This window comes from Agaricus bisporus (genome assembly GCF_000300575.1).
Source record: "Agaricus bisporus var. bisporus H97 unplaced genomic scaffold AGABI2scaffold_5, whole genome shotgun sequence".
Lineage (NCBI taxonomy): Eukaryota > Fungi > Basidiomycota > Agaricomycetes > Agaricales > Agaricaceae > Agaricus > Agaricus bisporus.
The window spans coordinates 1,648,809-1,670,439 of NW_006267368.1; the positions used below are offsets into that span (position 1 = coordinate 1,648,809).

The following is a 21,631-nucleotide window of genomic DNA, read 5'->3' on the forward strand; positions in this document are numbered from 1 at the left end:
GAGCTATGTCAGCATGGAGTATGCGGGAAGTTGAGTTCCGATCCAACTGCTGGACAGAAAGATTTGCCTTCCTGACTCAATCAGAATCCATATTGATAGCTCGACATCAACTTTTATCAAGTGTATGTTAACAGAAAAAGCTGCCATTGTCATGATGGCCAAAGCATAATGCATAATGACTCAACCTGGCCATCCGGGTGCTTATAAAATCCGCAGGTTAAACGCCACACTCCACGTGTACGAAGGCTGAAACCATTGGAACGTGTCAATGTTGTTTCATATATACCATCATAGATGATAGTGCTGATGTGGTGGTTAATTTTGGGCGGGCGCTTTGACGAGTGGATACGAAGAATTTTATCAACGGAAGTCACCGAGCTGCCTGACAATATTTGATTGATCGAGGAGGCTGGGCAGATTACAACAGACATAGACCTATATGGAACGGCAGGCGACATTGAATGTCGAGCGTTGGGATCAATCAGATAACAATGAGAGAGCCTCGGCAAAGTGGGAGTCGATTTTCCGCATCGGTGATCCGATATTGACATCGCTTCTGCCATACGAGGGTAAGCAAGTTCATAGATGCCCGAACACAGTGCGAACAGGTACGTTTACCTGGGTCTCCGACTTCATCGCTAAGAGACTAAACGATCAATGCTAGCTGAAGGTTCTGTTACATTAGTCGCAGAGCTTATGTTATCGGACCGATAGTGAACCACCGAAGCTAGCAGTAGGTTCCTAAGTCACTAAATGAAACGGAGCCTGGGATTCAACGATGAATGTGCGAGCAGGGCGAGATGACCTTGGATCAGCTTTTAATCAATGCAAAAAGAATTTTTTGCCAGATTCTATGATGAAGACAAGTAGCACAAACGAAACATGCATACATGTGCATACACCATGGAGGGAATTCTATCAAGTATTGTGGGTGGGAGGGAGATGATGGCCATGATCGACGACAAAGATGTCATACAAACCATTACATATTCGAAACGTCTGAACTCGTTGATGCATTATGCAGTCGACATGGAAACAAGCAAAACATGGAATTAGAAGATAAGACTTTCGCTTGAGCATGATATTATATATGAGTGTGGATGAAGGGTAATTGATATGGGCAGAAAAAGTAAAATACATATGAAGCTGAAGCATAAGACACTAGGCAGCATTGGTCACCGTTTCCGATGGTGGTGGTTGAATTTCAGTTAGATGGTCAAGATGAGAAGGACTGCGCCGGAGCGCAAGCTGACTTGCTTCGGGATGTGACTCGCTTCGGTTAAGACTCGATTGTCTTTTGGTCTTTTTAGGCTTCCTCCCATCTGCTCCAGCTACGTTAGACTCAGACGCACGGGGTCGTTTGACGCCTCGACTACGAGCAAATTTGCGCCCTGAGTTGTGGTCCCCAAAGTCACTTCCACTATCTCCGTCTGTGGAGGGATAATATGCTGCGGCGTCTTGCCCCAAACGCCGACCACGCTTCCGGGAGATGGACATCTCACCCTTTGAGGAAGAAACGTCTAATTCTTTTGGGGGATTTGGTGACACTTCCTTCTCTTGTGGCCTGGAGGACGAAATATCCTCTTCCTCTGTCTCCGTGATGCTAGACATGTCATCGTCATCTAACCCTCCGGTTACATGCCGTGAAACGGAGGCAGCAGATCCAACTGAACCGATATCCGATGGCAAGGAACAAGGTGCTGGATTTCGAGAAGGATTCGTGATATTTTCATCTGCTCCTTTTGATCGTTGTTTGCTACGTTTGCCCCCTTTTTTCTTTGGCTCTTGTGTACTCCGAACGATAGTCTCGTTTGGTTCTGGAAGATAATAAACTTCATTCTCTCGCAGTAGCTCCGTACCCACAAGCTGCCGCATAGCCCACAAAAGGTACGGCTCAAAATTGATAGTCTCAATTTTGTCCGCTATGAGGGTGTCGCCTCTGATGATAGCTTCTCCGTGATCTTCAATTTCCTCTTCCTCAATCAACTCTGCATCATTGAGGCTACAGCCAGGTACAAGGAAATGAATGCGTGGGCCGTCCTCCGTTTTGGGGATGCTAATCTTGTGATAGCGACAGTGGGAGCGTGTCATCGGAGTACTGCCGAGGGCCGAAGAACCAGTTGGAGCTTTAGTAAGGACATTTTCAGCCCTCAACACTCCATCTTGCGAGCGTGAACCCGGAACCACCTTTTGCAACTGCTTATGCCGTTGTTGTTGTACTGTAGTAGGAGCATTTCCCAGTTTCCGTCGAGAATGTGCATGAATAAAAGGGCGAGGATCGGAACTAGAAAGGGACAGATAACTTGGTGATAAAAGGGATGAGCCGTCGCTGGCGACCGTGGAGGCGACGGACGGCGATCTAGAAGTAACACTTGACGAGAAAAGGCTAGGTTTCTTGCGGGGACGGGAAGCATTTTTTATTGACTGCCGCAAAACTTTGCTTTTTCCTTTAGCAACAGAAGTTGATCTAGGGCCGCCAGGAGACTCGCCATTCGAGACCTCAGAAGGACTACGTTTTCGCTTGCCACTCTTGCCTGCGTTCGACCCTTGCTCTCGGTCACTATCATTATCAGCATGGTAAGGATCCTCCAGAGATACGTGCACTCTACGCGGTGAACTCTTAGTTCGGGATTCTTGCGCAGCTAGAGGAACCCCTTGCGTTTTGATGCGGGGTAAAGTCACCAATGAACGAGGCTGCGCGATCTCCGTACGCTCAGATGCCGGACTGGATACTTCTTCCTTTTCCTGTGTAGAGTCAGTTGGACCAGTATTGACCTCGGAAGGAGAATCATGTTGGACTACATGGGTTTGCAAGGGTGAGTGATTCGATTTCATACATTCACGAGTCGATGCAGAGAGAGATTCTCCAGGCGATGCATCACGTAACGGAGGTACTTGAGATGGTGGTGACACTGGTACAGATTCGACAGACGGAACTTCGGCAGGAATTTCACTGGTCGGTGCCCTAAATGATACCACTTCAGTAATTAGTCGGCGACAGAAATCAGATTGGATTTACGTTTGAGGATCAAGAGGTTCAACCTCGCCAGCTTCTTGTATCGTTTTCTCTGTCTCTTCTTCTCCGGACTCTTCAATCAATTCCACTTCTGGAGCTTCTCCCGGAGCTATTAAGCTATCATTTCCCATGACTTTGAAAGGATCCTCCAATTCATCCACTTCCATTCGTGTGTCCTCGTTGGCTTGTAGTGCCTCGGCTTCGTCTTTGATCTCCTCCTGTGGTTCCATCTCTTTCGCCGCAGCTCCGCTGCCTTCACTCGTGCTCACGACAGGTAGTTTATGTCCCTCAGATTCTTTGTCCGTGATCCCCTCACTGGTTCTCGCACTAACACTCGAATCCTGAACAGTAAACTCAGGGTCTGCCTCTCCATCAGCATCGGTATCCGACTCTGGTTCGTCAACAAGGAACTCATCAAGCAGGGCGTCGGTTTCGGCTTCAACGTCTACTATGTCTTGCTGCAGTTTCGCATTGTCTAATTGTGTGATAGGTGTCTCTACCATCAAATTAGAAGTTTCTTCTCCTGGACCAGGTGACTTCGAAGCCACGGCATTATTAACCGTAGCCCCATCCACTTCGTTTTCGTTCAGTGAAGGGGAAGAGAATGAATTGTCTTGGTCGGTAGCATCCTCGGAAGCGTCCTCCTCCTGTTGAGAGTACGGCAACGGAGTTGAAAGACTGTAGGGGTATGGATCTACATACAAAACTGGCTTCACTGTCGTCGTAACCGGAAGGAAGGTTGGGAGGTCACTGCGGACTTGCTTAGACGACTCGGGATGCGTGGAATTTGATGCCTTCAAGGGGGAAGTCTGTTGAGCAATGGTGTTCTCTATATTGCTAAATTTTGTTTCGGAAGGTGTGATTTCTGCACCCGAATTTCGACGTGGTAGTTGAAAGGTGGGGGTTGATGTCGCACTGAACAAGCCTGGATTCTCCTTTAGAACCTTCAAAACTCCCGCTTCAATAGCGATGGACACTGGTGTCGGACCAGGCGCAGGAGTGCTACCAGGGCTCAGAACTTTCTGAGGCGTGTCAGGAAGCTGAATAATCGACGGTAGATTGCCACTGGGGGTGGAGGTGTGACCCAGTATATCAAAGTGTGTAGGGGGCAGGTTTGGAGTACAAGGACGCGCGAAATAGTCTTCGTCAACGGCCTCGGGAGCCGCACACGAAACTATTGGTACTTCAGTAGCGATAGAAAAAGCAGCGACCTCCTCGATATTTGACACTTTGGCGTCTTCTAAAACTTCACTGAATGATCGTACATCTTCGACACGAATATCTTCCGCCTCAGCCTCAGAGCACCCTACGTTCGTGGTTTCCTCTAAGTCTGTGTCAGGTGGAACATCTTCGACATGGCCAGCCTCAACCGTCGAGATAATGTCGTCAGACTGTACGCTGGCAATATCAATGCTGATACCGCGATCATGCTCCTGGTGGTTTATATGAGTAAATAGAGGAGCAAAAAAGTGGGGTTGAACATACCGCCAAATCATCAAGTTGCGGACCACTAGTTGGTTCCTGGACAACATACATAAATTCTGGCTCTCCTAGAACAGCGCCCGCAACCCCAACTTCTCCAACGCCTTCAGCCACTTCTTCCAGTTTAATTGTTTCCTCGACAGGGACAGGTGTTTGATCGTCATTACTTCCAATAACATATATCCGCCTCGCGGTTTCCTCTTCCAAAACAAACTCTTCAGGTACGGATTGGGCAACAGGAGGTATAGACCCGGAAATGGTGGCATTGCGAACATCATCTGGGCTACCTGTCTCGTCAGCTGACGTTGGTGAATCTTCGAACTCCAACTCGGGCATGATGAGAGGCGTAGGGGCTTGCACATTGATCGTGATTGGTTCGAAGGATAGCCCGGGTTCACTCTCTGTGATTCGGCTAAGCCTTCCAACATAAAATCATGGATGCCTGCTGTAACTCACTATCTGCCTCTTCTATAAATATATTTATACCTGAAAAATTCTCATTCTCGGCATCTTCGACTTCAAGAGCTTGAGAAGGAAAAGTATTGCAATTGCTTTCCACGGTCTCGGAGGGGTCGATTGAGTCCCGCGCGCTTTCTGTCGGGACACAGGGGTGAATGAAGAGTGAAATATACGAAATTATGGATGCTAGACGTACCATCGTCGACTTGCGCTGTTTCACTCTCAAGTGGATAATCCAGGTCACTAGTCATCAGCGGCCAAGGACCAGCATCGTCCAGTTCGTCCATCTCGTCCATTTCTTCATCAACCTTCTCGTAAACTGTGTTCTGACCAGGTACGTAAAGCTCAGTGCTGGGGAGGGCAGTCACACGGCTTTCCACTTCCGCCTGCGCAACCATCTGATCAAGAGCCTGTACCTCACTGTCTCCGGTGGTGGCTGATTCACATTGTAGCCCTGACGTCGAGTCGAGATATTTTGTATGAGACAAGGGACTCGAGTTGTCAATTGAGCCATGAGCATACATGTCTTCAACAGCATAAGCCAAGTGAACATATTCACTACCAATGCGGAGACGTACCTGAATCTATCTGTGCAGCTTTTCGAGTGGCATCCAAAATGACGTACGACATGTCATCGATAGTATCAGCATCTGCTCTTGATGTTTCATGAACAATGGAGAATTCGGGAGGGTCTCGTGGTGATGGAGCCTCGAGAAGATGACCCGTAGCCTCGGTCGAAGGCCGAGCTTGATCGTCAGTCGATTGTTGGGTCTGCTCATTAACTTGTAGCTCGACTGGTGCGTCGATGGCTATGGACTGATCGCATACTTTTGTAAACCGTTCACCGTCATGCGCGATGGTAGCCTCCTCAAAAGGCCCAACAACGCCATCGGATAGGGTGGCTGTGGGATGCTTTTCCACAGTGACATTTTGTTCTTCAAGCTCTTCATCAGAATCAATCAATATTGGCTCTTCGTTCGAGCCAGGACCCATGGCAATAAAGTTCGTACGCGGGCCTCGCCAAGCCGAATATACCTATGATAAATAGATGAAAATGTGTGAGTTCAGATGCAAGTTTTTGAGACGTGAACATACGACAGGTTTAGGTTGAGTATAAGAACGCAATCTGTTAAATAAGTGGTCGTTTTCGTCTGGCTCTGGCTCAAGCTCCTGCGTTTCCGTATCTTCGAGATCATCTTTGGCAAATTCATCTTCAAACTCATCCTCACCCTCCTCCCCTTCTTCTTCCTCTTTCATGTCAAGGTCAGGATTTACAACATCAGGGGTTAAAAATCCAGCACCATCGTCGTTAATTCCTAAATGATGAGGACTAAGGCGACTACGGCTATCAGGGACAACCTCGCCTCCTGCATAGTAATCTTCGGCATACTTAGCAACTTTTGCCCACGGATCTCGGATGTCACCTAGCGTACTTGTTGGGTGGGGAGGGAATGCTAAATCGATGTATATGAATGACATATGTTCGGTTCGTTCGCTTAACAAGACTTACAAGTATCTTCATCGGATGGCTGCATATCTTCCTCGTCCTGTAATTCTGGCTCATTCCCTTGCTCGAGCACTGGTGCAGGCGAAGATGCCACACCCTCGGCGTCTTCCTCGGAGAGAAACGCTTCCTCTTCTTCCTCCTGGCGGAGGTTTGCTGTACCAGCTTCTTCGTCTGACGATAGCTGAATGACACTATCCGGGCTTCGTGCAGTAACGAGTCCCTCATTACTATCCTCCTCATTTTCTTCACTTTCATCGCTACCACTCTCTCCACTCTCTACATCTCGCTCCATGTCATCACTTAGGGGACTTCTGGTACTCCCTCCAGCTGTGGCATACTGGATTCTTCGCCGTCTCCGGGACCAGATGTCTTTCTCAACATCAGAATCTTCTCCTCCTTGCTCCCCTCCGTCTTCTTCGTCCTCTTCTTTCGCCTGCTCATACAACTCATCTGGCTCTCCTTCATCAACAGACCCCTCGAACTCGAGTGATTGTTCCCCTTCGCCCTCACTCTCCTCATCGGATAAAATTTCGATTGGTTGTTCGATATCGCCAGATTTTGGGCCCAGACCAGGACCTTCCCTGGGATCGCGTGCTTTCCCCTTGTCAAGGACGCGACGCGCTTTTAACTCAGCGAACGAGTCATCCACATAACTATCGGAGTCGTCATATCCATCATCGGTCTGTTCAACAGCCTGCGGAAAGGTTGACTGAGACTGCGTCACCTCTTCATAACCAAGAGCTTTCTCGAGGTCTCCCGTGAGTTTCCCGATCCATGCGTCGAAATCGTGCTGTGAAAATTTGTCGAACGGGTTGTGAACTGGAGGTCTGGGCCTTTTGGGGTTGAAGAGGCCTGTATGGTGGGCATGGGTGGAAGAGGGAGTTGTATGGGGAGCCTTTGGAAAGCCGGGGGTGTGCATGTGGATGGGTGTATGCGCGACGCAGCAGCATAATAGCCACGATGATGTAAATTTAAATCACGTGCACGTGAAGGTGTTTCCCCGTTACAATTATGGCAATTATGGCAAAATCGTCTTCCACCTCTCCTCGGGTCATTACTTCCTAGACAGCCATCGATATAATTCTCCAACTAAAGCAAGAGTTCTCAGTGTCGCTGTTTATCTAGATGCGACCTTCACTTCGGGAAGAAATGACCATCATACCGTACCTTCCGCCTTCAATATCTTGAACAATCTGGATGTTCAAGGACAAGGGCCTCCTCCTTTCTCCTTTATGACCCTTTCAATGCTAGACTTCGACGCAGACAGCTCGAAGGATTCTTTTGGCACTGTCAGAATATTGGGACCAACTGCAGTTGGCATCGAGTGGCCATGGGTGCTGACATGCATCTCATCGGTAGGCTCCTATTGAATCCTGCGATGGTGGTTAGACTGACCCTCGCGAAAAGTTCATCGTTACCCGCTCTTTCACTTGAATTCGCTCTGTAATCGACATACGTCCACAGATGAGATTTTCCAAAGTTGGGCTTCAGCCCACCAGGTGGTCTATCAGCCTAAACTCAAATATCACACTGGAAATAACGCGCCTCCCCCAATCAGAAACAGCTTCCTTGGTTGGACTTCACCTCTTGTCCGAAATACAGAACCGGAAATTATTCGCATAGCTGGGGCAAATGCTGGTGCCTTCTCGGATTTGTTTCCAGTGCACACCCTTCGTTGGCTTTCCTTATTCGTGACGATAGTCTCTCGCACCATCTTGGTTCCCGTGAACTACCTTTCCCATACCAAGAGCACGCCCAAAGGTCTTCATGAGCATTGACGATGTCAAAGCAACATCTTCTATGCTCACATTGCCATCATATACTTCGCCGCCACCGCTGTCATCTTCTTTACCCTCTTTCACTGGGAAAACGGAATGTAGATTCGTAATCCATGAATGCCGTCCGGCGGAATGCATGCTCCTTCTATCTACAGGTCTTGTGCATTTCTCAAGTTCCTCCAGGCCACCAATCCGACGAGGGTATCAATGACATTCTTAACCTCAGTCGGTATGGCATCCCCACCACTGCCGGGTCGAGATGTGGGCGAGCTATCCAAATAACACACTTCGAAGACTTGAACCGGTACGATTCAAAACCACTGGAATGGGAAATTGCGGGGAATACGTCCAACTATACATAAGGGAGGCAAATGGGGTTTTGGTAGGCGAAACTTTTTGGTGAGATGCTATTGACTTCTATATGTGCGTCGTAGAATGAATGTTCTTGCAGGGGATTAAAGTTTCCTCAGACATGAGTAAATTGAGGTTTCTATCCAAGAATGTCCCAGTCGTATCACCAGACAGCCAACTACGGGTTTGCCTCTTTTCACTCCGTTCCTTTTGCTCATATCGTAACCCGAGAGCTCAGAGGCAAACATCCGCGGGGAGTTTACATTGGTATCACTCCCCATCTTCGCGACATTGTATGTGCGCTTGACTTTGACCCGAGCACACTCCTGACAACGCTTTGTTACTAGATCTGGTCAGACGTATCTGACGCTCAGAGAGTACGGCAATTTGGATGCTGTAGGTTCCCATCCAAATTGCTAGATGCCGAGATTGGACACTTGCCTCGTATCGTCAACATGGTCTCGATCTTCTCCTAGGTAATAGATCTTTATGTCTGTTACTTTCCCGCCCGCTGCAGCCGGTGTTACGACATTCGTCTTACTGTGGATCACGCGCCGAGTGTCAAAGTACATGGGATCTTTGACGCATGGTCATTTAGACCGTGCTGTTATAGCGCGCTACTTCGCGTTTCTGATTATCAGTCAACTGGTTGCATTTACGGGGACATGTCCACCGCCCTAGGTGATTCTCATCTAGCGGCCGCGACGAAGGCGGTACCCCATGTCTTATTCCGGAATGTGGAAGGTCAGAAAGTTCTTTTCTCTTATCGTCTCATAGCTGACAGGTTACAGAATTAACTCGAACATGATGTATCACAATATGTGAGGAAGATGTGAAAATTCGACTGGGAAGCTGTTGGTGGGATTCAGCCTACTGCGGGAAGAACAGGTCAAGACGAACTCATACAAGCAGTTGCATCCATCAACGTGGTTTCTTGGCCTGGGATTCAGAGTTTAACAATAGAGAGTTGCGTATCACCAGTATCAGCAGAGCCACGTTACATATTAGTTGAACCTTGTTCATGGACGGTATTTGGCGTCGATGCTATCAAGAATACATTTTTCATGTATGAGAAAGCAAATTTTTCTATTCTTTCCTGTCCAGCAATACACTATGTAACTACTAGTCGTACATGCTATATATTTACAACCCCGCATATGACGTACACCTCTTCCATTTATTCATGTCGGACTCCGAGTCGCCGACGAAACCGTCAACCCGTCCAACTAGTACACTCGACTCCTATGTTTCATCTTCCAAGCCACAGACAGCGCCCCAACCACTTGCGACCTCAGCGGAGATCCGGGATCGCGGCTCAGCGTTTATTGCTAATATATTCACCGCAACCTCCCCAGAGGAGGCAAAGTCGCATATGCAATATGTCAAGCACATCCTGCATGCACATAAGAAGGCATCACATGAGATAGCGGCGTGGAGATGTATGATTGTGAAAGCAGGATGCACAGGCTTGGGCGGTCCAGAGGAATTTGAATTGGCTCAGGGACATTTAGACGATGGGGAAAGGTGGGCTGGGGATAGAGCTTTGAAAGTTATGCGGGATTTGGCGGTTATCGATGCTGTGATAGTCGTTAGTCGCTGGTAAGTCAGTTTAACAGCACCATCCTGTGCTTATACTGCGAGACGTTTTATTCATCTTATCATCGCCATCTCTTGTTCTTTTGGTTGATTCAACATGCTGCCTCACCGTAGGTATGGCGGGACACTTCTAGGACCTTCAAGATTCGATCATATCGAAACGTGTGCTGCTGAAGTCTGTCGAGCGTTTAAACGTACTGAGGAGCTGAGAGAGTCCGTCACGACCCTCAAAACATTGGACACCCTTCTAGAAAGCCTTCGAGAAGAGCTCAGAGCGCTTCAGAGCGCTGCCTTGGGCGCTAAAATCGGCGATTTGGCGACTCCTTCATCACAAAGGAAGTTACATCACATGCGGGATGACAGAGAAGAGACGAGTAAGAAGGATTACACCTTGATTGACCTCACGAAAGTGCGGCGGCTGATCAAGGCTCGGGAGAATGCTATTAAATGGGTCAAAAATTCCCTGGATGACATGCGCAACTCCGAGAATCATAGACAAAAATGATGAATGGATACCTGGTGTTCATAAGATGGCGTCTCCTTATTGAGTTCAGATGATTTCAATTACAATTACAACAGACTTCATGGGGAATAATGCACTAAATGACCTGAGCCTTGAAAATTCTTATTATTGTTTTCGTTCACTACATCCTTATTCTTCAAACAACAAAGCTACATTTAACATCACGGCGAACACTACATTCCACGACGATCATTCTACTCCCTTGTGCTCAGGTGCTTCCACCGGTGATATGATCACCACAAACAATGAACCTAAATTGGACATCATTCTCTCAACCAAGCAGCTATATAGAATCATGGCTCCGGAATCGATAATTAGCATTGACACCAAATTGACACGAGAAAGGACTTATTCCCTGTATCCCCATGATCGCTCAGGAGTCAGAGTTGTAGGTGGAGAATCTACATGTACACTTTACCAGACAAAGATACATCAGGCAGACCAATAGAAAACATCAGAATAACGTGGTTCTAATTGATCTTCTTGATCTTCGTTAACTTCCGCAATTCAGATCACCTTTCTAAGATAAACTTTGCTGGCATGGCGAAGCTCACGCCTTTCGACCCTGCGCGTCACATCCCCACAGTAAATCCACTTCACACCTTCAGCCCGTACCTAGCGTTAAACAGCACACCGACCTGAAACAATATCCGGAGTAAGCATGCTATTTACAGCATTATACACGAGTTTGGCTTCTGCTTCCATATTACAGAGAGTCAACGAGTACTGAGGTAGGTAGGAGTCACGCGGTAACAACATGTTCTCCACAGGCTCATGCATCTGGTACATCGTACACATCGGCATGAGGTGACATTCTTCCAGGCTGGCGACGCCTATTGAAGCACTGGCAGGTAATGGTTCTTCTGGGGTAGGTCACGAGCTCACAACCTCAAGATATATCGAGTAAGCTTCTTGGGGTCCAAGCACATGAGGGGACCAAGGTCCATGGTTCCCGAGCCATGTCATTTGATGGACTCTCGGATGTTCGGTTTGCTGAATGAATTGGACGAAGGCTGTCGTACTGATGTGGCACCATCATCGAACATGATATCGATTAGCCTTGTTTGTTTAAGAGGGAGATGCTACGAGACAAGCTTCTCATAGACTCATATGGATGGCTTGTGTCTTGAGCAGGAGCAGTGAAAGATAAGAGGAGCGACTGCAATACACCCTATGCCCACAGCTTCCAACCGGAGGAAAAAAGTCACGGCATCATTCTAGAACGCCCACTCAAGCACCCACAGGCGACAAGTGCCCATAAACATTAACGATCGGGCGTTCTACCTCGGAAACCCAACGGAAAATAAATCGTGCAAGTATCCGGGCATGTGCTGTAAGAGTTGACATGATTCAAAACACTGCGACACGCCCAAAATTGAAACCTTAGCCTACAACCCCATGATTAAAAAGTCATTATGGTATAAATACCGTACATCAGATCTCAAAAAATAGCAGTGACGCGTCTGAAGCACGAGATGTCTTATTTGGCGCCGCCATAGCGAGTCTTGCGTCCGATATCGAAAGGAACATACTTGTACTTGATCATATGCCTAAAAGTCATCAGTAAATAGTACCAGAGGACTACGAAAACCAAACGACATACTGGATCTGGCGGCGCATCGTAAGAGTCAAGAGAACTAAGAAGTAAATGACGAGAATCGGCCAGTATACCGGAACATTGAAGACTTCGGAAGTCGTGCAAAAGAGAGAAACCACAGTGGCACGCGTGGAAGACAGCCTTTACTTTATATAAGTACTAATAAAAATGCACGGTTCATAAAAGACGAACCAAAATTGCCATTCAGGAAGGCGTCGCACAAAAGGACGGAACTCGTCATCTCTCTGGGAAGGCAGAGGGCTAGCTTCTGCTTCACCTCCCCCCTCGATTTCGTCCGCTAGAAGATCCTCTTGCAGGGAGGGATCAAACTTGGGTTGGAGGAAAGCCAATAGCAGATTGAGGAGGTATATAGCATGGGCATCTATAGCAAAATGAGTTACATGGGGAGTTGCTTCCGAAAGGCGACTCACAGCAAACTGGTTGCAACGCGCAGGACATTTACAGGGTCAGAGAAATTTTAGCCAGGTGTACGATCAGACATACCAATGTACCACTACAGAACGGTTAAAAACACTGAGTCTATCGAGAGATGGTAGTACTCACTCCTTGAGTGAAGATGATTCGCAACATGAAGATCGCCACGAGACACGACGTTGCGAGCCAGCGATGAAGGACGTGCGGCGTCCACCGGTCCAACAGTTGTTGATATTGACGTTTGAGCTTTGTGTACTGTGCAGTGACATTCTGAATGGGTGAAGGTTCTACACCGCCAGTGCTAGCGTCCGACATCATGATGTTTCGTGAAGAAAAGTTGAGGTTCTAGTGGAGCGAGAAAGTGAAGGATGTGTCCGTCTCCCGTTGGCTTGAGAGCGTCACGTGGCTGTCGGCTCCGCGACTGCGGATACCGGAGCGCGAATTATCCGCTCAGATCCCATGGCTGAGCACTCAATGTCATTCTGCCGCAATGACTACGGTAGATATTGTCGCCTCTCACATCCTGAAGCACTTGCCGAATCATGCGAAACCCCTGTTCGTTGCTGTGCAAGGACCGCAGGGCTCAGGAAAAACATATCTCTCGGCTCAGCTCCGGAATTATCTGACTTCCCACCCTCACAATCTTAGGACGGCGCTCTTGTCAATAGATGACCTATATCTTCCGCATTCCAAGCTTGTAGAACTTGCTCAGTCACAACCACCCAATCCTTTGTGGCAAGGACGGGGTCCGCCTGGGACCCATGACGTCGAACTTGGCATCAGGGTACTATCGTCGTTAAAAGATGGCGTTCAGGACGTAGAAATACCGCGGTTTGACAAGAGCTTGCATGACGGTCAGGGAGATCGCTTGCCAATGGATGGGTCTGGTGTTGTCATTAAGCAACCGCCACCCATGGATGTCGTTATTCTCGAGGGGTGGTGCGTTGGCTTTCATCCCATAACACAATCAGAACTGGAAAATCGATGGGATGGAATTTGGAAGGAAGAGCGAGAGAAGCTGGGTTTACCTGGCGGTAGCTTGTGCAGTAGAAACGACGTCGAAAGGATAAATAAAGCGCTTATCAGTTATGGTCAGCTCTGGAACTTCTTTGATGTTTTTATTGAAGTAGGTGTCCCGTTGGATTTGACAACTCCGTTTAACCAACATCCGTTTTCGCTATAGATAAAACCATCTTATAATGGTGATTCTCCTCTGCTGTCAAGATATCACATTGTGTATCAATGGAGGCTGGAGCAAGAGCGCCACATGAGAGCTAAAAACGGCGGCAAAGGCATGCCTGACGATGCTGTTAAAGAGTAAGCGTATATCTCCCTTTGTAACGAAAGACGCCGACCAGTGTCAATAGATTTGTTGATCGCTATATTCCGGGTTACGTCTTTTTTGGCGATGTCTCATCCAATGCGGAGACTAACCCACAAAAATGGCTCGGTAAAAGCCTGACTGTGGTCATAAACAATCAAAGGGAACTTCAACGGGCTGTTGAATTTTGATGGACCTTCAATCAACGCATGCTCTGTTCTCTTCCATTGTACGCCATCATATGAATCTTGTCAGTCATCTACCGCTGTTTCCGGAAAGAAACCATCCAAACTCCTACGCGTCTCACCAATGGCGACATCGTTCCCGAGTCTCTTTCCCGTGGAGAACATCTATTCTGGTTATTTGGAGTATGTTTACCATAGACCCATGTCGACATGATTTGACAGATGAGGTTTCAAAAGAGTAACTGAATTTGCAAGGTAAACATCACCTCCCCAAAAGGATACACGCACCAGGGTGATGGAGGTCAATTTGTACCAGTCAGATCGGTCATGAAAAATGAACGGATACGGCAACTTCTAACCCCGAAAATATTTCAAAATTCAAGGTTTTTGGTAAATGGTAAAATCCTTGGCGACTGCGCAACATGGGGCATTGAGAATAAAAATGCTATCGTTCGTTGAATGGCAGGCAGTGTCCAACAATTCACAGTCGGTGTGTTGTAACCGGTAGAATGACTTGTACAAGGTCGAGTATTGAGCTGTGCCTTCACTGACAAAAGGCGCGTCGACCGCAATCATTGACAATGCTTCCATTCCCGTCTCCGTATGTCAAGGGACCAGTGAATGTTCTGTGACATCCTAGATGTTCTTCGAAAAAATTTCTTTGAGAGATGACTCAATTTCTTAGCATTCTCTGCGCACCCGTACCGAACCGCCGAAGCATTGGCACACGTGTGGTGGTATAGGTACTACCAAATTTATTATGCGGAAGGATCAAAAGGCTGCTGATTGTTGGATCGGGAAAAGCTTTGACCAAGCTCACGGAGAGCCCGCCTTTAAAAACTTCGAGAACGTTCACGAGCGGAAGTTTGGTCGAAGGATTACCGGTCGTATGCCAGCACAGCCTCGCTGCACCCATAACCACTAGCTTTCGGACGAGAGTCGTTCCGTCGTCCTGTGCTTGACTCGGGAACCACCTCGATTGAAAGCAAAGGACGTGCACATGTTCCCTCCGCAAATCGAGTCGAGTCAAAGCTCGAAATGAAAAAAGAACAAATTTTTCAGTGCTGCAACGCGACTGAAGAAAATATTGCTAGGGCTGTGCTACATAATTTTGATCGGAGATCGTTGTATTTTCCCACCGTTCACAAATCCCCCAAAAAACAAGAGTTTAGTAGTGGAAAACCTCATTGTTGTTAGGCGAAACAAGACTAAAAGCAGTTTGGGACCACTGAGATTGCTGCTCAGTGCTCACAGCTTTTTTTTTTGCTTTTTTTGTGTCTCTTATTTACCAATGGACCATGCGATAAAAATAGCCACTGTTCCGACATTACGTTTCTATTACGCACGGCTGGAGTTGAAGGAGTCGGCTTTCAATAATCAAGGACTCTGACCCATTTCATTGGAGCCGATTCTAGGTCGCTCGAAGACGTATAGAAATATCTTATGAGTAAGTCTACGATCCACAAGCATGACGATGGTGAAAGCCAAACGAAATCAATTGGTCATGAATATTCAAGGACTCAGACTCGGAACTACCACATCTTTGAAGGGTTACTTCCCAATCTCGATTCATCAGACATTTAGACGCCGCAGTTCCTAGTACTTTAGGGAATCAGTACTTACCCGTGGCGGTGTTTCTGGACGTGCCCAGACACAGGCAGAATCCGGGCTTGAGCTGGAGCCTTCTATCTTTAATACTGCTGTTGACCTGTCAAAGACAATGGATCGCCCTCGAAGGTACTGCGAAACATGGTCAACGTGTCCAAGTTTGACCTCGATCTGATTTTGACTTGATTGAACAAATAGCAAGTATCGCGAAGCTGCCATGTATTCATGTCCATAATAAGAGCATTCCTAAGATCTAACGCCCATAGTCAACAGCATGAAGAGCATTTTCTTGATTTCAGCATATTGCAGTACTCGGCGCTGACGAAAATGGCTCGGATGATATCTGTCAATTCTTTATGGGACACCTCCGGTATTCTGGGACTTGTGTCATACTCAACCTGGTAAACGCGCTTGAGCTGCTATCGGCGGTTTCAGCCAATTGGTAGAGGGAATTTCACCACATTGACGTTACAACGCAGACCGACCCGACCCTATACGTCCAAAGTGCGCCAGGATTGACAATGTTGTGAAAGAACAAAAAACATCTCTATTCTAAGTGGGTGATTGGCGCCTTTGAGATGCGCACTAAACCAACAAAACAAAACCAGGGGTAAGAGCGTTTTCGCAGAAAATTAAAGCAATGCTGTTGAAACTCGAACATATGGATTAATACTGTCGATGATGAAAGAGGTGCGCTCTTGCGGTATATAAACCGTAGGGGGCGAACGAAGGAAGAAATAAACAATCCCCCACGACCAGGCAGCCCCAAAGCCAAGTCCAAGCAAGACGTACAAGCTGCCTTGCGGTTGAAATCAGGCAAGCGCAGGTGAATGCCATCAGCACAGGGCCGAGAAGAAAAAAATTTTTTGTCCCAGCCCCTTTTGATATATATATATTAGACAGCGGTCAACCTGCTTCACCCCCACGTCCTACCTTCCTTTTTTGGTATCATACCTCTGTGCGTGCTCGATGGCCTCCATTCCTCCCTCCCAGCCGGAACAGTCGCGAAGGCGAACAACTTCAGTTTCTACGACGGCTATTGGAGCTCCCAGGGCGAGACCACATAATAATTTGCTTAATCCGGCGGTAAGTTGGATCAGTACTCCCATTGAATCGCTATTGATCCACGTTTTCAGACGCCCACTAATCCAACCAATAGAGATCCTTACTACGGCCACGAAAAAATTGCCCGGATCAGTGCACGATTCATTACCCATCTCTTTGCATGCCCAGAAAGCCCTCCCACATCTGGTGTAACCCCTACCCACGGGAAACTACCTTACTTTATTGCGTACGCCCTTCATCGAACGAAACTCCACCCATCCGTTACATATGCCGCCCTCGTACTATTACAGCGACTTAAAGCTCGTTTTCCGACTGCACGCGGGTCGTCTGGTCATCGCTTGTTTGTATCCGCTTTCATGATCGCCTCCAAGGTCATTTGTGATGACACCTACTCTAACAAGTCGTGGACAATTGTGGCGCAGGGTATGTTTAGTCTCCGGGAAGTGAACCAGATGGAAAGGGAGATGTGTGGTTATCTGGATTGGGAGATCGTTGTCGATAACGAGACTCTAACTAGTTTCGAAGGCGCTATTAGACGCGATTTCAGTAGCGACCGGGATTCATATCCCAGTTACCCGAACGTCATGGTGTCACGACGGGCAGCACTGGTCGCGTCCACTGCGAACAGTCCAGTGCCAGAACCTTCATCCTCGACGTCGCCTGTCCCCGGATTCTCCACTCGACCCAAATCAAACCAACCAACTCCATCACATTCGCCCTCACTTTCCTCGTCTTCACCGTGGAGTCGCTCGAACACGCCCGATACACCCCCCTCGAGCTACTCGAACTCTGCTTCACCCGCTTCATCTGGATCGCCTCGCACGCCTGGAAATGAGGAGATGTCGCACCCGCAAATCAAAGGTTTGGATCAGTCCCCTCAGTTTCAAATTGGACATATACCTTCTGTACATCCTCTTAAAGGTCAAATGTTTGCTTTCGCTCTACCTTCTTCATGGTATTCATAACATATATTTCTCTGTATACCTCAAGCACTTGTTCACATATCAGTTATCCGCAGTCATACTAAGATACAAAAAGTTCGTTCCCCGAGTCAAGTTTCAATGCCAACGAACAGGCCAGATGCACGACGTTGACATGCTCATGGAATATTCTGATTGGAAGCCACATTCTTCGCGTGGCAGATAACCTTTCCCCACAAGTTTCCATAAATAGAATCATGTGGTGCCCGTGTGTGCCACTTGCGTCTGAAAATGTTGCCATAGAAGCATCGCCCTTGTCCTACAGCTCTTAAGCGACTTCGTCTGAGATAAGTCGTATGCTAAGTGTGTCGTGCTGTGTACGTGCTGTGTAATGCTGATACTAGCTGTGTGCATTGTTCCGCGCTATAACTTTGATAGAACAGCTCCTTGCCATGACTCGGGACCTGCCAGCTTCTCGGACTTCTGAACTCGGAGTTCAACGTTCAACGGGCACGTTCCATCTCATAATTGGGAACTTGACCTCGTCTTATCTCCGGGTGCATTATCGAAGTCCTCTGATTCCACTCACATCTGTCATTAGGCTTTCTCTTCCTTTCCAAAAGAATCATCAGATGCTGCCACATCTTTCCCCCCCCTTTATCTGGATATCAATGAGAAAGAAAATGTTTTTCCGGGCGATACTTCTTCGCACTGCTTCTGTTAATCAATAAGCACCGGCTTTAAATTCCCTTGGGGAGCTGGAGCCAACCGCCGGCCGGCTTCGTTATTCTATTCTCCCCTTATGTAGGAGCTAGTCGGTTGGGGATCGGACATCAGGCAGCAGGTACTGTGGTGTGTCAACTTTTTCCTCTTTCGCCGATACTTGTTGGCTTCTTTTTCCGATCATGATCTCACGTTATTTCGCGCAAACTGCGTACACGACGATGCGGTTACAATAAGGAGATATCGTATCAGTTCCTCTTTCAGATATGGGGTACACACAGAGGGATCCATCATGACTGAGCGTACAGAACTCGGTGACACCTGATTCATATGTGGGTAAGAGGATTTGACATGTGAAGGACATCAGCCGCTTGATAGCCTTGATTTATGATGATCATTCAAGATCAAACACGAGGCAGTTCTCAAAATCGTCCATCATCGCGGAGGTCATACAGTATACTTAGTACGCCGATGGTGATATATAATAGTCCCTGAATAGTCCATGGACATCGAGAATATTCACGTACATGCGCGTGTGTGCATCGAGGCCTGATCGGGAAGGGCAAGGTCAAGACTTAAAAATAGCAAATTGTGATCTTGTAGCCGCCGCACTTAGCGTCTCCCCATCGTCACTAATTCTTATGAGCCTCAGTAGAGCCTTCACTTTCCTCTACATTGTAGATCTCTGAAGGAGAAACGGTTAATTAAACTATCGGCCGGTCATTTTTAACGCCACATTACACCTTGACTGGCCGCCGCCATCAGGGTCTCACTGGCATGTTGACTGAGGATGACAGGGCCCGGGCCCTGACCCTGGTCAGTATTTGGCATACAATGATTTCCGTGCTGTTTCCGTGCGCTTAGATGGGATCTCAGCGAATTAAGTATGACGTACATACTGAAGCTAGCGATCACGACTTAAGCGCTTAATTCAAGTGGCGTTTCTTTTGCCGAAATTAGCTATCTCGTCCTCGCCTCTGGATGATGTATAGAGTCATTCATTTCAGTATACGAAAATTCGATAGACGGAACCTCATTGACAGGTGGAAGCCATTGCAAATAACAGATGTTTCTCAAGGCAATCGATTTGATTACTATACTTTCCGTTGGTATGGGAGCGTCAAAATACCTCCCAATCTCTCGCACATCAGCAACCACCAGCGCTATTCACTCTTATCTACGAATCTGCTAGAACAAGTCCTTAATCAAGGATATCTGTCATATTTCTTCTCCTGGACGATTTATCCCAGAACAAGCCTTTTGCAAAATGTCAATCGTTTATGCGATATAAACTCGTTGCAACCATCGCACCTTAAAGATCCTTGACAAACAAATGCAGTACAATCATCAATGAATGGGCATCCCGGGGAAGCCAAGTTCGTCGATATAGCGTCGGGTTAGCTTGTTATAACAAGGACACAGGTGAACTTGAACTACCTTAGGAAATTAGGAGCATAGATAGGTTGGTTACCGCCTTCTAGGCGAAGTTAAACCGCGGGGGGCATAGCTCATAGTCCTTGTGTATTCAATACAATAGCCTCGAACAATGCATGTGGCTCGGGGAACATATACAGTGGCAATACTTCAGTTCCCAAGGATACGACAGCACCGTAATTCCACTTCTGTCTCATCGCAGCATCAATCAAGAGTTGAGCAATTTGTTGAAGATGATGCTATGATGAGGCAACTTTGAAAATAGTTTAGTTGCATATGGTTTCGGGCAACCATAGCTACCTGACTTGGTACGTCACAGGCTTTGACTGAAATACTTATTTAATGGCTTTGAGAACGAACATTGGACGACCATCCGTAGGCTTTTTTTTCTAGATTCTAGATTCTAGATGATTTAAAAAGGAAATGTGGCTGTGTGCCGTTGATGCCGCTACCTAAATCGGGTTGACCCATCAGCTGATCTTGAAAACGACGTCGTTCCAGACTGAAGTCAGTAAGCACCCCCCCCCCCCCTTACAGACTTCAAACCGTTCCAGATTGCAAGTTACATAACATTTATACCGTAAAATCATTCACGTGCAAGATTCAATCTTGATTCCATCTGAAAGCGTAGGTCATGAGGTCGTGAGACGCTTGAGATAAGCACAATGCTGCTCTGCAAGCTTCACTTTGGTCACAATTGTAACGCGATGGGCCATTAAAAAGGGTATCTCATGAGAATTGTTACTGGGAAGGACATTTTACTTTTCAGCAGCCTATTGAAAACTTGCGAGGGCATAACAATGAATGTGTTTCATCGTATAACTTGATGGCCGACATACAGTCAACCAGCACAGCGAGTAACTTGCAAGTACATGCTCATGTCAATGCAATTCTATTTTTAGTAATAAGAAATCTGAAAGTCTGGAAGCAAATGGTCTGCGGAATTGGAAAACTCTGAAATGACCGGCGGAGTTCCAAAAAAATAAGCTCTGGATCTGGAATTTAGAAAAAAAATCCTACGGATGGTCGTCCAGTAACCAGCATTGGTACGAGGGGAGATATATTTGGACGAAGATATGGCGTTGACATTGTGGGCGCGCGATGTTCAGGGAAGTGTAAAGACTATCCCTTGCGACAGGGCCCGAACAATCCCGAAGGGCAAAATAAACAATATCGGATGTTCATTTACTGATGCGAGAGGGAATGGTGCTGGGGCATCAGCAAGTTGGCAATTTACTTTTCACTTTTTGTCGCTTTTCGGCCTTTTTGCGAATTTGATACAAGCGCAAAAGCTGAGCAAAAGCTGAAATCATAAAATGATCATTTCAATATTAGGTACATTTAGTAGTATGTAATGTCTGTAATCTTCAATTTTCTTTTCAGTTTTTTGTTTTATTCATATTTTCACGGCATCTACAGGAGGCCAGCTTTTAAAAAATCCGGGCCCAAAATGTGGCAACAGCTTTTTCTCGCTTTTTCTCACTTTTTTTTTAGCTTGCACAAGCGAAAAAAAGCTAATGCCAAAGTACTGATGGGCAAATGGCCGCGGTCCTGTGCAAAGCGCCGCTAGGTATTTAATGACAAAATTGCAAGATTATCGGTCTCGTTTGTTAGTGGAAAGTTGGAAAAAT

At 47.0% G+C, this 21,631-nt stretch overlaps 8 protein-coding genes across 8 annotated transcripts; 4 read left to right on the plus strand and 4 right to left on the minus strand.

Annotated features, from left to right (window-relative positions):
- Window positions 1-6,300: 6,300 nt before the first annotated feature.
- On the minus strand, window positions 6,301-6,705 carry AGABI2DRAFT_136292 (hypothetical protein; the record flags this gene model as incomplete). Its single annotated transcript, XM_006461180.1, has 2 exons — window positions 6,301-6,411; window positions 6,468-6,705. Coding segments are annotated over 2 exons (349 nt in total), but the record flags the coding sequence as incomplete, so codon positions are not given.
- Window positions 6,706-7,508: 803 nt separating this feature from the next.
- On the minus strand, window positions 7,509-7,968 carry AGABI2DRAFT_136293 (hypothetical protein; the record flags this gene model as incomplete). Its single annotated transcript, XM_006461181.1, has 2 exons — window positions 7,872-7,968; window positions 7,509-7,819 (listed from the first exon to the last, which is right to left on the minus strand). Coding segments are annotated over exons 1-2 (153 nt in total), but the record flags the coding sequence as incomplete, so codon positions are not given.
- Window positions 7,969-8,742: 774 nt separating this feature from the next.
- Window positions 8,743-9,013, plus strand: AGABI2DRAFT_118152 (hypothetical protein; the record flags this gene model as incomplete). Its single annotated transcript, XM_006461182.1, has 2 exons — window positions 8,743-8,886; window positions 8,951-9,013. 2 exons carry the CDS (start codon window positions 8,743-8,745, stop codon window positions 9,011-9,013), a joined length of 207 nt encoding a protein of 68 aa, XP_006461245.1.
- Window positions 9,010-9,165, minus strand: AGABI2DRAFT_151029 (hypothetical protein; the record flags this gene model as incomplete). The annotated part of the gene is made up of 1 exon (XM_006461183.1): window positions 9,010-9,165. One exon carries the CDS (start codon window positions 9,163-9,165, stop codon window positions 9,010-9,012), a length of 156 nt encoding a protein of 51 aa, XP_006461246.1.
- A 611-nt stretch (window positions 9,166-9,776) lies between these two features.
- Window positions 9,777-10,764, plus strand: AGABI2DRAFT_204892 (hypothetical protein; the record flags this gene model as incomplete). Its single annotated transcript, XM_006461184.1, has 2 exons — window positions 9,777-10,192; window positions 10,304-10,764. The coding sequence occupies 2 exons, from the start codon at window positions 9,777-9,779 to the stop codon at window positions 10,692-10,694; spliced, it is 807 nt and encodes a 268-aa protein (XP_006461247.1). The 3' UTR covers window positions 10,695-10,764.
- A 1,221-nt stretch (window positions 10,765-11,985) lies between these two features.
- Window positions 11,986-13,121, minus strand: AGABI2DRAFT_136295 (hypothetical protein). Its single transcript, XM_006461185.1, has 6 exons — window positions 12,874-13,121; window positions 12,814-12,823; window positions 12,741-12,746; window positions 12,502-12,691; window positions 12,316-12,450; window positions 11,986-12,262 (listed from the first exon to the last, which is right to left on the minus strand). Exons 1-6 carry the CDS (start codon window positions 13,060-13,062, stop codon window positions 12,193-12,195), a joined length of 600 nt encoding a protein of 199 aa, XP_006461248.1. The 5' UTR covers window positions 13,063-13,121; the 3' UTR covers window positions 11,986-12,192.
- Window positions 13,122-13,214: 93 nt separating this feature from the next.
- AGABI2DRAFT_185525 (hypothetical protein) lies at window positions 13,215-14,578 on the plus strand. Its single transcript, XM_006461186.1, has 3 exons — window positions 13,215-13,870; window positions 13,928-14,061; window positions 14,112-14,578. Exons 1-3 carry the CDS (start codon window positions 13,235-13,237, stop codon window positions 14,254-14,256), a joined length of 915 nt encoding a protein of 304 aa, XP_006461249.1. The 5' UTR covers window positions 13,215-13,234; the 3' UTR covers window positions 14,257-14,578.
- A 2,419-nt stretch (window positions 14,579-16,997) lies between these two features.
- AGABI2DRAFT_69512 (hypothetical protein) lies at window positions 16,998-17,888 on the plus strand (the record flags this gene model as incomplete). The annotated part of the gene is made up of 1 exon (XM_006461187.1): window positions 16,998-17,888. A coding segment is annotated over one exon (891 nt), but the record flags the coding sequence as incomplete, so codon positions are not given.
- Between the last annotated feature and the right edge of the window lie 3,743 nt (window positions 17,889-21,631).

Coding starts and splice junctions, on each gene's coding strand:
- AGABI2DRAFT_185525 (XM_006461186.1), top strand. CDS start 13,235: ATGACTACGGTAGATATTGTCGCCTCTCACATCCTGAAGCACTTGCCG. Junction 13,871..13,927: donor TCTTTGATGTTTTTATTGAA/GTAGGTGTCCCG, acceptor TTTTCGCTATAG/ATAAAACCATCTTATAATGG. Junction 14,062..14,111: donor CCTGACGATGCTGTTAAAGA/GTAAGCGTATAT, acceptor CAGTGTCAATAG/ATTTGTTGATCGCTATATTC.
- AGABI2DRAFT_136295 (XM_006461185.1), bottom strand. CDS start 13,062: ATGATGTCGGACGCTAGCACTGGCGGTGTAGAACCTTCACCCATTCAG. Junction 12,451..12,501: donor CTTCCTGAATGGCAATTTTG/GTTCGTCTTTTA, acceptor TATAAAGTAAAG/GCTGTCTTCCACGCGTGCCA. Junction 12,263..12,315: donor ACGATGCGCCGCCAGATCCA/GTATGTCGTTTG, acceptor GATGACTTTTAG/GCATATGATCAAGTACAAGT.